This window comes from Geotrypetes seraphini, chromosome 16, assembly GCF_902459505.1.
Source record: "Geotrypetes seraphini chromosome 16, aGeoSer1.1, whole genome shotgun sequence".
In the NCBI taxonomy this organism is placed as follows: Eukaryota; Metazoa; Chordata; class Amphibia; order Gymnophiona; family Dermophiidae; genus Geotrypetes; species Geotrypetes seraphini.
Window position 1 is genome coordinate 22928325 of NC_047099.1, and position 17938 is coordinate 22946262.

The following is a 17938-nucleotide window of genomic DNA, read 5'->3' on the forward strand; positions in this document are numbered from 1 at the left end:
TATTTCCATGGTTTTGTTTTTTTTCAAGTATTTCTATAACAATTCTTCAATATAGTCTCCCTGCTTTGCAATGACCGAGGTAACGCCTCTCAGCCATATTTGCGTAGTTTTTCATAAGAAATGCCTTCACCGGATCAGACCGAGGTCCATCAAGTCCGGCAATCCGCACACGCGGAGGCCCATTTAGGTACTCCTTTTTGGAGACCCGAAATTACCGTATCCCTCAATATGATTTGCAAGAAGGTGTGCATCCAACTTGCACTTGAAACCCAGAACAGTAGTCTCCGCTACAACATCGTCCGGAAGAGAATTCCAAGCGCCCACCACTCGTTGTGTGAAACAAAATTTCCTGACATTTATCCTGAACCTGCTGCCACTAAGTTTCAGGCTGTGTCCTCTTGTCCGTGTCACATCTGAAAGTGTTAGTAATGCTGCTTTTTGGTCTATTTTATCAAATCCTTTTAATATTTTAAAAGTCTCAATCAAATCCCCTCTCAGTCTTCTCTTCTCGAGTGTAAACAGTCCCAGTTTCCTGAGGCATTCTTCGTAGCTCAAATTCTCCATTCCTATGACTAGTTTCGTGGCTCGCCTCTGCACTCTCTCCATCAGAGTTATGTCCTTCTTGAGGTAAGGAGACCAGTGTTGGACACAGTATTCTATGACGACATTCCCTATGTGCCGGCAAGCGTTGTCGTGAAGAATGCTTGGCCCAGCCAAGAGCAACTGAGGTCGGGTTTTGTGCATTTTTCTGCGCATTGTTTTGCAAAAAATCACGGTAATGCACGGCTGTGACACTTCTTCCACATGAAACTTTGTCTGTGATGATGATGCCTTCATGAACATAAGCACAAATCATCATTTGTTTGACTATTGATTGAGCTCATCAAAAATTTTTTGGTCGTGGGGGAAGATGGAGCTCTCCACTCGTCACTGAAAAACTACACGAATACGGCTGGGAGGCGTTACCTCATGCTCCCTACAGTGTAGACATGAGTCCCACCAGATTTCGACCTTTTTCCAAAGTTGAAACAACCTATGCGTGGACATCGTTTTGCATCTCTGGAAGAGCTTTCTTCCACCGGTACCCAAGCCATTCGGCAACTGAACAAAAACAGTGTATTGGATGGAATAATGAAGCTTCCCGGACATTGGGACTTGGTCATTGCAAAGCAGGGAGACTATATTGAAGGATTGTAAAAAAAAAAAAAAAGTTTACATTATTTATGAAATGACCCTCGTATTTCAAAGTGGAAAGATAAGGAAAGAGTCCTTGTAAAATGTAAACGGAAAAAGAACAGTATGTCATAACTAGGGTTACCAGATGACCAGGAAAATTCGGACACGTTCGCTTTCCAAAACCAAGCAGTTGTCTGGGTTTTGGAAAGCCCTGCTGAGCTCCGGCCACATCTGGAGGGCCTCTGAGATGATGCCACACAGATTCACGCATGCACCAGGCTCTCCAGATGCCGCCGGAGCTCGTCGGGGAAGAGGAGAGGAGGCTTTGTGGGGCTGGGGGTAAAATGGGGCAGGACTGGAGGCCCAGGCCAGCACCGGCAGCAGGTTGAAGATGCTGCTTGCTCCAGCAAAAGAGCCAAAGAGGTATGGGAGAGGAAAGGAAGGCATGCACATGTTGTGAGGGGGAGGGGGGTAGAAGAAGCCCTGGGCACCTCCTACTTTCACTACCCCACTGGGTTGAGAACCCCTGTTCCAAGGAAACTGATTTATAAGATCATTGTGTTTGCCTCAGCCTCTGTCAACAGTAAATGTTTCTATTGTTTGTATATTAGGATTTATTATCTTAATGAAGAGATTCACCCTAGGACCTAGTCCTAGGTGATGGTCGCTGCACCTTGTGACCTGGGCAAGTCACTTAATCCCCCCATTGCCCCAGGTACACTAGATAGATTGTGAGCCACTGGGACAGACAATGAAAAATGCTTGAGTACCTGAATGAACTCATGTAAACAGTTCTCAGCTCTCCTGGGAGAACAGTATAGAAAATTGAATAAATAAACAGTGTGAAAAGTTTCAGCCTCTGATAACCAGAGCTGGTATTGTGACATCATAATGCCTCATTCCACCAGTGCGTAAGAGCCAACCTCATCAGTGATGTCACAATGGCTTCATTGCCCTATACTTGGCTCACGTCTACTACATTTTGATTTCTAGAGTGGCGCAGTGGTTAAAGCTACAGCCTTGGCATCCTGAAGTTGTGGGTTCAAACACACGCTGCTCTTCTGACCTTGGGCAAATCACTTAATCCCCACATTGCCCCAGGTAGAGACAGGGAAAAATGCTTGAGTACCTGAATAAATTCATATAAACCGTTATGAGCTCCCCTGGGAAAACGGTACAGAAAATTGAATAAAAAAATAGTGTGACAAGTTTCAGCCTCTGATAAGCAGAGCTGGTATTATGACATCATAATGCCTCATTCCACCAATGCCTAAGAACCAACCTCATCAGTGATGTCACAATGGCCTCATTGCCCTATACTTGGCTCACTTCTACTACATTTTGATTTCTAGAGTGGCGCAGTGGTTAAAGCTACAGCCTCAGCACCCTGGGGTTGTGGGTTCAAACCCACGCTGCTCCTTGTGACCCTGGGCAAGTCACTTAATCCCCCCATTGCCCCAGGTACACTAGATAGATTGTGAGCACACCAGGACAGATAGAAAAAATGCTTGAGTATCTGAATAAATTCATATAAACCGTTCTGAACTCTCCTGGGAGAACAGTATAGAAAATTGAGTAAATAAATAATTTTTTAAAAAAAGGCCAAGTATAGCTTGACATAAATCTTGCAATTTCTTAATAACATAACGAATGAAATGATCAAGCATAAGCCTATATACAAAAAACAACGAGACAAATAGGGCGTAATACATCGTTATATCAGAAATGCACAACTACAGTGGCACAATTATAATAACGATATTATAAATGACAATGGCGTGCAAGGCTGCCCCTATCGCTTTTAAGCCAGATTCATCCATCTTCAGGTACAAATTGCTGTATCAAAAATGGGAATGAATGAAATCATAAATTAGTAAACCCTCGTCAGCCTCCTTACCCTGCAAAGTCCTAGCTCTGGAAAGGAACAGAGAAATTCATTTTACTCTGTGGACACTTTAGAAATTGGGGGGTGGGGTGGGGGGGGGGCGCTGTTTCCATAATGCCCTTCTTTGATGGAAGGCTCCCAAACTCGCTGCTCGCTTCAGCGCCCTGGAAAGCAGATGGGCTGACACCTCTGGGATGCAGAGCACACTTCTGCACGCCAAGAGTATGACAGTCATGGTACTGTTGTAGGAATGTTAGCAGCCTGTGGCGATGCCAGTGCCAGCGCACTATAGATGATCTCTTCGGCGGGGCCTGGCTGCAGCTGGCTCTTTACAGCACGTAGTGGTGAAGGGACCTGGTTGAGGGCATTCTGGATTTCTGCATGCACCATCCTGTCCCTCCTGGTCTGAACAGATGTAGAAGCAGAGGCATTTCCCTGAGGGAGAGAGGGAGGGAGAGGGAGGGAGGGAGAGAGATTTTCATTACCGCAGTCCAAATCCAAAACTTGCACCAGAGCAAAACGTTTCCTGTTGTGGGGGGAGAGGTGAGGATACCATTATCGGATACTGCTGCTTGATGTGATGAGTTCACTGGGTTATTAATTTGCTGGATCTAGGATTTATAAAAAAAATGCGCTGGCTGGAGCTGATCAGACGAACTCAATTCCGGGAAGGTCTTTTCTTTTGGAACAGGGGTGTCAAAGTCCCTCCTCGAGGGCCGCAATCCAGTCGGGTTTTCAGGATTTCCCCAATGAATATGCATGAGATCTATTAGCATACCATGAAAGCAGTGCATGCAAATAGATCTCATGCGTATTCATTGGGGAAATCCTGAAAACCCGACTGGATTGCGGCCCTCGAGGAGGGACTTTGACACCCCTGTTTTGGAACATTCAGGTTCTCTTATGAATGCAAACATGGGGTCCTCAATTGACAATGCTTGCGTCCCTTATCAGTTCTTAATGATCCTCCTTTGTATCACCTCCACCTACTTTTATTAGACAGTCCTTTTGGGTCAGCCAGCAATGCTTATTTTCCTACACAACTTTCTGTGGGACATACCATTGTTTCCCCATTAACAGCCCACCTTTTAACAAACACTATCTCATTTTGATATTGACAATTTAAAGAAATTATTGTGTTTTTACAATGCATTTATAAATTTACATTCCTTCTCTCCCTCTGTATAAATTATTTCCTCCTAAGAGTTCCTAGGTTCATTGGAATCATGATCTGCACTCTGGTGTCTTCATTCCCAAAAATCCAGGATTTTTTTCCCCCTACTACTATTTTTTTCTCAATTACTATAGGAATAATCTTGGCCAGGATGCACTGAGCTCCCTCCACTTGAAGCGGTCCAGAGGAAGGCGACGAAAATGGTAAGAGGTTTGCACCAGAAGACGTATGAGGAGAGACTGGAAGCCCTGAATATCTATCCCCTAGAGCGGTGGTTCCCAAATCTGTCCTGGGGGACCCCCAGCCAGTCAGGTTTTCCAGATATCCCTAATGAATATGCATGAGAGAAATTTGCTTACCTTTCACTTCCATTATATGCAAATCTCTCTCATGCATATTCATTAGGGATATCTGGAAAACCTGACTGGCTGGGGGTCCCCCAGGACAGGTTTGGGAACCACTGCCCTAGAGGAAAGGAGGGACAGGGGAGATATGATTCAGACGTTCAAATACGTCAAAGGTATTAACGTAGAACAAAATCTATTCCAGAGAAAGGAAAATGGTAAAACCAGAGGACATAATCTGAGGTTGAGAGGTGGTAGATTCAAGAGTAATGTTAGGAAATTCTACTTTTCGGAGAGGGTGGTTGATGCGTGGAATGCGCTCCCAAGGGAAGTGGTGGAGAAGAAAACGGTGACAGAGTTCAAACTAGGGTGGGATGAATATAGAGGATCTCAAATCAGAAAATAATGGGTATACATTGAAGAACTAAGACCAGTACTGGGCAGGCTTGCACGGCCTGTTTCCTGTAAATGGACATTCAGTTGAGGACGGGCTGGGGAGGGCTTCGATGGCTGGGATGGTTAAGATGGGCTGGAGTGAGCTTTGATGGAGACTCCAGTAGTTGGAACCTAAGCACCACTACTCAGCAGGGCTCTGGGTATCCAGCCCAGAAATATCTAAGGAAAATGACCATTTAAACTAAATAATTAATTTATGGAGCATGTATGGTTGGGCAGACTGGATGGACCACTCGGGTCTTTATCTGCCGTCATTTACTATGTTACTATTACCCGGAAACAATGAGGCATTACATTCTTCCATTAGATGTCACTTCTGCATAACGACTGTTCTCCTTCCACTTCAGGGGCTGAGAGTATTTCCTCAAGCAAGTTTCCAAGTTCATTTGCAGTAGAGAATGACACGGTGACAAAATTCATCACCGTTACCGTCCCCGCAGATAACCGCGGGAAACCATCTTCATGTCATTCTTTAAGGAGAGAGGGAAGAATCAGAGTATGAATGGCCACAACCACTGACCCTCAAGCTTTGCTTTGAAGAATGCTGGTGTAGAAGGACTGAGGTTGAGATAGACACTACAGAATGACAGTCTCTGGTATCCAGAGCAGATATTGTGATGTCATAGTGCCTCATTCCACCAGTGCCTAAGAACCAATCACATCAGCGATGTCACAATGGCTTCATTATCCTTGGCTCACATAAGAATCAGAGTATGATTGGCCACAACCACTGACCCTCAAGCTATGCTTTGAAGAATGCTGGTGTAGAAGGACCGAGGTTGAATAGACACTAGAAAATGACATGGGATTATTTCCCGCGGTTATCCTTGGGGACGGGAACGGTGATGAATTCTGTCACCGTGTCATTCTCTAATTTGCAGTATATTTGATATACTGTCCTCTCCCCATCCCCTTCCCCAGGGCATAGAAGTTCTGAGCTGGGATTCAGGCAGTGCCCCTACACTGTCAGAGTAGATTGAACGGATATGAATTGTGTCCAAGTCTGATTTCTGTACACACCTTTGGCACTCCATGGTGCGTGTTCTCCTTGGTATCTGTGGTGCTGGGTGGTCTCACCTCTTCTCTGACCCCTGAGCATTTCCCTAAAGAATAATAAAGCCCAAACTGTAAGATCATGCAGTCGCTGGTCTCCTCACTGCCCCACTGTTAAGCTCAGATACTTACTGGGTGCTCACCTTTATGCATGTGTAGGGTTAGCAGATGTCTAAATTTTCCCAGGTGTCCAGACAGGTTTCCAAAACCCGGCAGTTTGTCTGGGTTTTGAAAACCATTGAGCTCGAGGCCACGTCTGGAGGGCATCTGCGAATGCGCAGACCTGAGGCAATGACGCCGCATGCATGTGACATCACCCCGTCACATCTGCACACGCACTGATGCCTTTGAAACACGAGGTTGAGTTGGGCTGGGGTTGGGGGGGAGTGAAATGGGGTGGGGTTGTGGGTGGAAAGGGGTGGGACCAGGGGTAGAAGAGGGCAGGGCCATGCGTCCTCTTTTTTAGAAAATATCTGGTAAACCTTGGCGTGTGTGTTACAAGTTTGAATGCAGAGAATACCGTGTAAATGTCAATCGGCCTAAGTGTTATTCCAGAAATACCCACGTATCTTACACAGTGGGTATTTGTCAGGGGCTGGGCAGGGGCAGGATGTAAGTGGGGGCTTCCACTTAAGAACATACAAACATAAGAATTTCTGCTGCTGGGTCAGACCAGTGGTTCATTGTGCCCAGCAATCTGCTCCCGCGGCGGCCCTTAGGTCAAAGACCTGTGCCCTAACTGAGACTAGAACCTACCTGTGTATGTTATGGTTCAGCAGGAACTTGTCTAACTTTGTCTTGAATCCCTGAAGGGTGATTTCCCCTATAACAGCCTCCGGAAGAGCGTTCCAGTTTTCCACCACTCTCTGGGTGAAGAAGAACTTCCTTACGTTTGTACAGAATTTATCCCCTTTTAACTTTAGAGAGTTCCCTCTCGTTCTCTCTACCTTGGAGAGGGTGAACAACCTGTCTTTATCTACTTTGTCTTGAATCCCTGAAGGGTGTTTTCCCCTATAACAGCCTCTGGAAGAACATTCCAGTTTTCTACCACTCTCTGGGTGAAGAAGAACTTCCTTACATTTGAACGGAATCTATCCCCCTTTTAACTTCAGAGAGTGCCCTCTCGTTCTCTCTACCTTGGAGAGGGTGAACAACTTGACTTTATCTACTAAGTCTATTCCCTTCATTATCTTGAATGTTTCGATCATGTCCCCTCTCAGTCAATTGTCAACAAGCTATAGCAAGCGCTAAAAAAAACAAAAGTACTCACTCTTAAATTATATCTGAATCCTAGTACTATGCACAAATTTTTCTAGTATCTTACAAATTAATGAATAATATTGTGTGCTACCTCAGTAACCACCACCACCACGATCATATTATCAAATTTATAACGACCACCATTTTATGGGAGCCATCATTGCACACACGGGTTCCCTGCTCCTCCGTTAGACCTGAAAAGGGCAGCATGATCTATAACCAGAAATAATTCAGTGGGCAACAGAAAAGAGACATGAAAGCTGCATTGATCTGGTTCCGTTTGTTGAGCGCTGCGATATTCAAAATCGTGTCACAGATTTTATGTGCTCGCCCATTAACTAAAAACCCAAAATGTCGATCACTGTTTTGCTATCAGCATCACTGAAACAGTTGCACTTGTCTTTATCAGCTCAATGCCGCTGTCGGCCAGCTCGAGCTGAGTTTCGCAGTCGTCATCAGGGTAAACAGCGGCCTCAAAAAAGGCGAACAGAATGTTGGGCATTATCAAAAAAGGTATCACTACCAGAACCAAGGAAGTTATCCTCCCGCTGTACAGGGCCATGGTGCGACCGCATCTGGAATACTGCGTCCAGTACTGGTCGCCGTACCTAAAGAAAGACATGGCGATACTCAAGAGGGTCCAGAGAAGAGCAACAAAAATGATAAAGGGCATGGAAAACCTCTCATAGGCTGAGAGGCTGGAGAGACTGGGGCTCTTTTCCCTGGAAAAGCGGAGACTTAGAGGGGATATGATAGAAACTTATAAGATTATGAAGGGTATGGTGAAGGTAGAGAGCACTCTGGAGGGCACTCAAAAAAATTGAGGGGAGATAGATTTAGAACAAATGCTAGGAAGTTCTTCTTCACCCAGAGAGTGGTGGACACTTGGAATGCGCTTCCAGAGGAGGTGGTTGAGCAGAGTACGATTTTGGGTTTCAAAAAGGGATTGGACGAGTTCTTGAAGGGAAAGGGGATCCAGGGGTATAATGAGTAATAGATCACTACAGGTCATTGACCTGGAGGGCCGCCGCGGGAGCGGACTGCTGGGCGTGATGGACCTATGGTCTGACTCGGCAGAGGCAGTTCTTATGTTCTTATGTTCTTATCTGATGGCAATTGATGTGGCTGAACGCTAACATTATATTAGGGATTTCTATTCCGCCATTACCTTGCCGTTCAAGGCGAATTACAAATGGATTGGCCGGAGATTCGGAGTAGTTTGTACATTTCTTTGAGTTGCTAAGGATTACATCTGAGTTGTCATGATATTGGAAGTACATACCGTGTTTCCCCGATGGTAAGACACTGTCTTATTTTTTTTGGAAGGCCAAAATATGCTCTAGGGCTTATTTTCGGGGGGATGCCTTATTTACCCATGAAGAAGACTACAGTACACAGTTATTGTTGAAAAAAAACAGAATTTTATTACCTGTATTGGATGTTCCGGCCGTGAACAAACTCCTGCAGTCTCCGTTAGGGAGGGATGAGGGAAGCTGCCTGTGTTTCCTTGCGCGGAGTCACGTGCGCGCGCTGCAGTCCTGTCACTTCCTCCTCTTCACTTCATGACGAGGCGCGGCACGCAGCCATGGAGGCAAATACGGTAGACGGAGGGACCACACGGAGTCACCCACCGTACCACCCGATTCGGGTAAGCGCAGGTATCGGTGGGTGGCTTATTTGCGGGGGGGGGTGCCTTATTTTACATTTTTTTCTAAAAAGGGGGGGCTGTCTTATTTGATGGTCCTGCCTTATCATCGGGGAAACACAGTATGTTGTCGTGGTGATTGTGTTAGTTCGGTTTTATGTGTTTTTTTGAATAGAAGGGTTTTTATTTCTTTCTTTATTTTATTTGGCTTCTCCAAAGGAAGGACACTGGTTATAGGTCAGGCTGTCCTTTCCTAGTCTGACAGAGGAGCAGGGAACCCGTGTGTGCAATGATGGTTCCCATAAAATCGTGGTCATTATACATTTTATAATATGACCGTGGTGGTGGTTACTGAGCAAATATTATTCATTAATTATGATAAAGGACCTGAATATAAACCACTTAGGACAGGGGTAGGCAATTCCGGTCCTCGAGAGCCGGAGCCAGGTCAGGTTTTGAGGATATCCACAATGAATATGTACGAGATGGATTTGCATGCACTGCCTCCTTGAGATGCAGATATATCTTGTGCATATTGATTGTGGATATTCTGAAAACCTGACCTGGCTCCGGCTCTCAAGGACCGGAATTGCCTACCCCTGGCCTAGGTCAGGGTAGGGAACTCTGGTCCTCGAGAGCCGTATTCCAGTCGGGTTTTCCAGATTTCCTCAATGAATATGCATCGAAAGCAGTGCATGCAAATCGATCTCATGCATATTTATTGTGGATATCCTGAAAACCTGACCTGGCTCCGGCTCTCGAGGACCAGAATTGCCTACCCCTGACTTAGGATAGAAGTGGTATATGAATAAATTAAATCAATTTGTAAGATACTAGAAAAATTTGTGCATAGTACTAGGATTAAAATATACTGTAAGTTAAACAGGTCCCCACCACATTTAGGAACTCGCACCTATACCAGCATAATGGGGCGGGGCTGGAGGTGGAACAGGGCAGGGCTGGAGGCGGAACAAGGCGGGGCTAGAGGCAGAATGGGCAGGGCCATGTGTCTGGATTTCTACGTTGGAAAATCTGGTGACCCTATGTAGAGGTGCCTGAGGAAGTAGGTTTAGGGGTTGTGTGTAGGGACTAGGGACAAAAGATGTAATGCTACATGTGGAGTGTTTATGGGCTTGGATTTAGCTCACCCCTTTCGCAATAGTAGCTTGAGGCAAGTTACCTTTAGGTAGGGTTACCAGATTTTACATGAGTAAAACGTGGATTCGTGGCCCTGCCCCACAGCCCCACCCAGTTCCAGCCATTAATTATGATAAAGGACCTGAATATAAACCACTTAGGACAGGGGTAGGCAATTCCAGTCCTCGAGAGCCGGAGCCAGGTCAGGTTTTCAGGATATCCACCCAATTCACTCCCCATTCTGCCCCAGCCCCCCCCCCCCCAAACCTCCTCTTCTCGAGCACAGAGCCATGTTTGGAGGGCCTCCGAGCACACGCAGGCGTGACACAATGACATCACACGGGTGCGCGCATGCGTCCAATGCCACCGCGTTGCATCCGCACACGCGTAGGTGCTCTCCAGAGGTGGCCCCCGAGCTCAAAACTTTTCCAAAACCCAGACAAAGTGCCGGGTTTGGAAAAGCCGTCTGGATGCCTGGTAAATCCGAACGTCTGGTAACCCTATGTTTAGGTACACTAGGTCAGTGTTTTTCAACCTTTTTACACCAGACATGAAAGAATTATTCTGTGGACTGGCATCGGTCCGTGGACTGGCGGTTGAAGAACACGGAGCTAAGTCATGGGCCAGACCCTGCCCATCTCTACCCAATCTCCACCCCAGACCCCGCCCCCATAATAGTACTAATTGCACCTTGCACGTCCCGTGCCTCATCTGGAAGCTTTCCCTCTGATGTTGCAACGTCAGAGAGAAGGCTTCCGGTTCAAGCGCAGGATGCCCGTAGGAGCCGCTGCCCGTGGCTTTGTGCACTGAATCAGTGAGGAAGAGGGAGCTGGCTTGAAGATAACGCCGCGTCGTTCGCACCGTGGACCGGCGGTTGAAGAACACTGGGCCAGACCCCGCCCATCTCTACCCAATCTCCACCCCCAGACCCCGCCCCCATAATAGTACTAATTGCACCTTGCACGTCCCGTGCCTCATCTGGAAGCCTTCCCTCTGACGTTGCAATGTCAGAGAGAAAGCTTCCGGTTCAGGCACAGGATGCCCGTAGGAGCCACTGCCCGTGGCTTTGTGCACTGAATCAGTGAGGAAGAGGGAGCTGGCTCAAAGATAATGCCGCATTGATCGCACCGTGGACTGGCGGTTGAGGAACGCTGTTTTGGGCTTGATGCACGTGTTGGCCCTGTGGACCGGCAGGAAATTTCTGTGGACCGGCACTGGTCCGTGGACCGGTGGTTGAGAACACTGCACTAGGTGTTTCTGTGTCCCCGGAGTGGCTCCAGTCTGTTTGCTCCTGATGCAACAAAGGGTTGAGTGACCTGCCCAAGATCACAAGGAGCTGAAGTGAGAATCCCTGGGATTTAGCCTGCTGCCCTCACAATTAATAATAATAATTTTATTTTTATACTAGTGTTTAAGCCCGTTACATTAACGGGTGCTAGAATAGATGTGTAGACTTTTGCCGAGGCGTTTCTTTCTTTCTTACTTTATGTTTTTTATCTCTCTCCCTGCCCCCCTTTCTTTCTGCATCTGTCCCCCTGTGTGTCTCTGACCCCCTGTCTTACTGCCTCTCTCCCTGGCTGTCTGTCAGTCTTTCTTTGTTTCTGTATCTTCTCCCTTCGCGAGTGTGGGGCAGTTGTAGGCGCGCATACGCACTCCTTCCGGCCACGGACATACGGAACACGCAGGTAGGAGTGCGCCATGCGCCGCTTAGGGTGCTAGAAATGGTTCTAGGCCAGGGATCTAAAGTCCCTCCTTGAGGGCCGCAATCCAGTCGGGTTTTCAGGATTTCCCGAATGAATATACATTGAAAGCAGTGTATGCACATAGATCTCATGCATATTCATTGGGGAAATCCTGAAAACCCGACTGGATTGCGGCCCTCAAGGAGGGGCTTTGAGACCCCTGTTCTAGGCGGTTTACAACAAATAAGCACAAGTCATACAGTGGAGAGTAATTTTAAAGGGGAAACACAATTCAGAACAAAATACAATAAATAAGAATTGGTCCTACAGTAGAAAATATGATTTAAAAGAAAAATGCAATTGGAAAGAATGGTTCTAAGCGGATTACAACAACTAAGAACCGACCATACAGTAAAAATACAATTTAAAAGAAGATCCATTGCATGACGGAAGCATAGAATTATTAAACGAAACAACCAGTTAGGATACAAATTTTTCAAATAGTTGAGTCTTCAATAGTTTTCTAAAATCAAGATAAGAAGAGGATCCTAGCATAATTTTACCAAACCAATCATTCAGTTTGGCCGCTTGAAAAGAGAGAGTTCTCTCCAGGAATCTTTTGTAACAACATAATTTAGCGGAAGGAAATGTAAACAGACAAACTCTGCGTGTGACCTTATTTGGGTGGTTCAAAGAAAAAATTTGGAACAAGGTGACAAACCAAAAATTGATTTGTACGAAACGCAGGCAAAGTTAAACAAAACTCTGGCCTCAATCGGCAGCCAGTGGAGTTTCAAATAAGATGGTGTAATATGCTCCCATTTTTTTCCAGTCCAAAGATCAGTCGAACTGCGGTGTTTTGAACCACTCTCAATTTTCTTAAACGCACCCAAATAAATAACATTACAATAACCAGGAATGCTTAAAACGGACGACTACACTAACAGATGGAATGAAGCTTCATCAAAGTAGGAGTTGTGTGGGGGTGTTTGTGAGGGAGTGGGGTTGTGTTTGGAGGGGGAGAGGGGCTATGTGAAGGTGTGAGGCAGTAATAATAATAGCTTTATTTTTCTATACCGCCATAATCTTGCGACTTCTAGGCGGTTCACAAAGAAGAAGAGCTCTACAATCATCGAATTACAGTAGATGAATGAATACCTAAAAGTAGCTAAATTTAACTCACCCTGAGCTACAACTAAAACAATGCATGGAATGGAGGTATAGCCTAATGGTTAAAGCAATGGCCTGAAACCCGGTAGGCTCAGTTCAATCCGACTGCAGCTCCTGGTGATCTCAGGCAAGTCACTTAAACCCAGGTACAAACTCATAGTCAGAATGGGACGATTCATGGCAGCCATTTCATTGTGGGAGGTTTCAGCGCAGCTGCGATGAAATGGCTATGATGGCTCCCCAGTAAAGTGGAGTGGAATGGGTAGAAGTAAATTGCTTATTTACTCTTTCCTAAAAAATACTAGGACTAGGGGGGCATGCAATGAAGCTACTAAGTAGTAGATTTATAGCAAACCGGAGAAAATATTTTGTCGCTCAATGTGTAATTAAACTCTGGAATTCATTGCCAGAGAATGTGGTGAAAGCAATTTGCGTAGCAGGGTTTAAAAAAGGTTTGGATAATTTCCTAAAACAAAAGTCCATGGACTTGGGGAAATCCACTGCTTTTTCCTAGGATAAGCAGCATAAAATCTGTTTTATCCCATGGGATCTTGCCAGGTACTTGTGACCTGGGTTGGCCACTGTTGGAAACAGTATTACTAGGCTGGATGGACCTTTGGCCTGACCCAGTAATGGCAACTCTTATGTGTGTGTTGAGAATGGGGAGTTAGGTGTGAGGGATGGGAGTGCATGAGGAGGGTTAGCAGACATCCGGGGAAACCTGGACATGTCCTCTTGTTAGAGAATTGTCCGGGTGCCAAAACCTGGCCAGTTTGTCCAAGTTTTTGAAGTCCCCAACTACAGGGCCACGCCTGGAAGGCGTCTGTGCGTGCACGGACATCATTGCGCCAATATCCACACATGCGCAGATGCGGTCCTGAGCTCGGGGTAGATTGATGTGGCAGCAGGGTGGGGGGCGGATGTAGCAAAGCTGGAGCAGGTCTGGGGCAGAAGCAGGTGTCCTCTTTTTTTTTCATAGAGGCAATCTGGCAACCCTACGTCTGAAGGGAAGCACTCCTGTTGCTTAGTTCTATCTGTTATACTGAAACCTGTCTGGCTCCCATCTTGTTTACGCTTCCCTCTGTATCTGTCCCTCCTTCCTCTTCCCCATTTTCAAATACTCGCCTTTCGATGTCAAGATCAGGGTTGTCACCGTGATTAGGACCCCGCCAATAGCAAAAGCAGTGAGAAGTGAGGTATAACGGTGCAGAGAACTCTGAGGCAGTACCACCTCCTCACCTGTGCAGGGAAGAAAAGAAAGGGATGGATGAACCCAAGTAAGGTGAGAAGAGAGTATTGAGCATCGTTTTCAAGTGTTTATTAAAATTTGATTTGATCGCTTATTCCCCTCTTTTTGTTTTTTCCTTTTTTATCTAATCCCAAATATTGTAACTTTTATCCCTATTCCTCAAACTCATGTATGTATTGTTTTAAATTTGAAATTTGAATTTATTTTGTAAGTTTCTTCTATCTAAATTATAATATGTACATCGCCTAGAATTTGTAATAGGCGATTCATCAAAAATTAAATAAACTTGAAACTATCCAATTTCTAAGCGACTTTACAATGTAAAATATAAAAAGGAAAAGAAAAACATAATAAAACATAAAACCAATGCCATTAACATAAACAGAGGAAGTACAATTTAAAAGAAACATCGACACATTAAAAGGGACAAATGTGAGAGACAACGAGAGACATATCAGACAGTAGGATAGGAAGGAGGGCACTCTGCCTTGTACGGTCACCATCGAGCCATTTCCAGAGAGGTCCAGCGTGGGCAGTGGTCTCAGCACAGACACATTGCAGCGATAGAAGCCACTGTCCTGCTCCTGGGCATTGATCACAACCAGCCAGGATGCCCCTACTCCCAGATCTGCCCGCAAAGACACTCTGTCATCCCAGCCAAGGGAGAGGGGTGAATTCTTGCCTCCTGCAGCCTCCTCTAAGGTAGAGGAGGCCACACGGCTATATGTCCGGTTCCCGACCTCCCACAGGAAAACCACGGTCCGGAGCTGTGCCCTCTGCCTCCAGGTCAGCGTGCAACTCAGGTTGAAGGTGTCTCCTGTCCTCACAGCCAGTGAGGGAGGGGTCTGCAGGACGCTGTCCTTCTCCCCCTCCTCCATCTCGAGCAAATCTGGGGTATAATCAGAAAAACACAAGTATCTTTGAATGGGATTCAGTAAAACATTTCTTCCGGACTTCACCGCCCGGGCCCCAAAGATATGTAACACCAATTAATGGACTCGCACCAGCCTGTACCGCTCATCAGGGTTGGCGCGAGGGCATTAGGTGGGGGTTCCCCTTAATAGTTGAGCTCCTTACTGGGATTTTGATCACTCCAGCATTACCAAAATGCCCTTTCTCTGAGTAAGCCCGTATTACAAAAAAACTATACTGGCTACCTATGGAAGCAAGGGCCATTTTCAAGTTTGCCTGCCTCTGCTTCAAAACCATAACAGGTTCATCCCCGATCTACCTGTCGCACCATTTTGAATTTCCACATGTAGTGCCTATCTGTTTGCCTTTCCATCCTTGAAGAGCTGTATCTACAAGAGATTCCTTGATGGATCGATCACTGGGCAAACTGCAGCTCTATACCCTTGAGGAGCGCAGGGAAAGGGGTGACATGATTGAGACATTTAAGTACGTCACGGGTCGTGTCGAGGTGGAAAACGATATATTCTTTCCCAAGGGACCCTCGGTCACAAGGGGGCACCCGCTCAAACTCAGAGGAGGGAAATTTAGTGGTGACACCAGGAAGTATTTCTTCACAGAAAGGGTGGTAGATCACTGGAACAGACTTCCGGTGCAGGTGATCAAGGCCACCAGCGTGCTCGACTTTAAGAATAAATGGGACATCCACGTGGGATCCCTACGAGGGTCGAGTTAAGGAACTAGGTCATTAGCACTCAGACTTAATGGGGTGGGTCAATAGAGTGGGCAGACTTGATGGGCTGTGGCCCTTTTCTGCCGTCATCTTTCTATGTTTCTATGTTTCTATTCCAAGCAGATGAATGGAATAAATGTCTAACCACCTTTATCTCAAATGCACCCTCTGGAAATCATTTAATCTCTGCAAATGGCATTACATTTGAGCATGAGACACCTTTAGTACAAAAATTGTATTGGCTACCTTTTAAATCTCCAGTAATGTTTAATGTGTTGGTGTTTGATTTTTCAAGCAAGTCGCCGAGGGATACCATGGGATCTTTCACATACTGTGACATTACATCAGTCCCATCGACCCTTAAGATCAGAGAACATGATGTACTTATCTGTTGATGAGTTATAGCAAGTGAAGTATGCTATGGCTAAATAGTATCATATACAAAATAACCTGATGATAGCAACTGGAATCAGCGGTAAACAGGTTATTTTGAATATGATACTATGTAGGACCCATGAAGAAGGAGTGTTTCTTCGAAACACGGACCGTGTCGGGTCCGGGTTCATCAATCCTTTTTGGATACAAACTGTTTTATGACTATATTGATATTTATTTCTTACTAGTTATTTTAGCTCGTTACATTAACGGATGCTAGCAGCCCTTCTCCCTTCCTTTTACCTCCCCCCTGTCCAGCAGAACCTCTTCCCTGCTCCCCCTGTCCAGCAGTAGGCCTTCTTCCTTCCTTTTACCTCCCCCCTGTCCAGCAACACCCCTTCCCTGCTCCCCCTGTCCAGAAGTAGCCATTCTCCCTTCCTTTTACCTCCCCCCTGTCCAGCAGCACCCCTTCCCTGCTCCCCCTGTCCAGTAGCCCTTATCCCTTCCTTTTACCTCCCTCCTGCCAAGCAGCATCCCTTCCCTGCTCCCCCTGTCCAGTAGACCTTCTCCCTTCCCTTTAACTCCCCCCTGTCCAGCAGCAACTCTTCCCTGCTCCCCCTGTCCAGCAGTAGGCCTTCTCTCTTCCTTTTACCTCCCCCCTGTCCAGCAGCACCTCTTCCATGCTCCCCCTGTCCAGCAGTAGGCCTTCTCCCTTCCTTTTACCTCCCCCCCGTCCAGCAGCACCCTTTCCCTGCTCCCCCTGTTCAGCAGTAGCCCTTCTCCCTTCCTTTTATTTCCCCCCTGTCCAGCAGCACCCCTTTCTTACTCCCCCTGTCCAGCAGTAGACCTTCTCCCTTCCTTTTACCTCCCCCCTGTCCATCAGCACCCTTTCCCTGCTCCCCCTCTCCAGCAGTAGCCCCTCTCCCTTTCTTTTACCTCCCCCATGTCTAGCAACACCCCCTCTCCCTTACCTGCTCCCCCTGTGCAGCACCCGCTAGACCGGGCAGCCTTTTTGCTAGGCTGACCCACCTCGCATTATCAAAGTGGGCCGGCCTAGCAAATGCCCTGCGGTCACTTGATGAAACCGCGGCTACTGCTGCTGCTGGTCCGGCCTCGGGCTGGGGAAAACCCGCTAGTCCCTGTCTGTACACCTAGCAGCGGTGCCTTGAGCCCTAGAGGCCTGGGCATTTTCCGTTCGTCGAGGCGCAGGCTGGCTGGGGTGTGGGAGGGGGGTGAAACTGTTGCCGCATCTGCGCATGAGAACGGAGGCCAATAGAGAAACCGCCGCAGGGTCATACTGCGCCTGCAGGAGCACGGCACCACGGAGGCATGGAACACGGAGTTTGAAGTGCGCTTGCTCGCTAAGGGGTTTTTTATTATAGCGGATGATTGTCCATTAAAGTCTTGTCATCATTGTACATCACCGCTGCAGTTTTTGCTTTTGTTTTTCGGCTCGATCTCACACTGCAGTTTTGTTGGATTCTTTCTTTGTTATAGTATGCTACATTTCAGTGTTGACACAATACATGGCAAAACATTTGAATAAGTCATTAATCCAAAAAGTGTCCTCATTCATTGATATATTAAGAAAAGTTTTTGAAAAAGTTCGAAGACATATTTCATTCAGATATATCTCAATATTTCATAATAAGTACTTCACCATCAGCTTATCATATATTCAATTCCTTAT

At 46.4% G+C, this 17938-nt stretch overlaps 1 protein-coding gene across 3 annotated transcripts in view; it reads right to left on the reverse strand.

Annotated features, from left to right (window-relative positions):
- Positions 1–2787: 2787 nt before the first annotated feature.
- Positions 2788–17938, reverse strand: part of LOC117350089 — a 57303-nt gene continuing 42152 nt past the window's right edge. Inside the window, exons 4-7 of one of the 3 annotated variants that reach the window (XM_033924044.1) lie at positions 14719–15120; positions 14108–14221; positions 6056–6138; positions 2788–3496 (exon numbers count right to left, since the gene is read on the reverse strand). In XM_033924044.1, the coding sequence (XP_033779935.1) occupies positions 3293–3496; positions 6056–6138; positions 14108–14221; positions 14719–15120 (803 nt within the window). In that variant the 3' untranslated portion in view covers positions 2788–3292. The remainder of the gene's footprint in view (positions 3497–6055; positions 6139–14107; positions 14222–14718; positions 15121–17938) is intronic. The other 2 variants (XM_033924045.1, XM_033924046.1) reach the window with 2 other exon arrangements.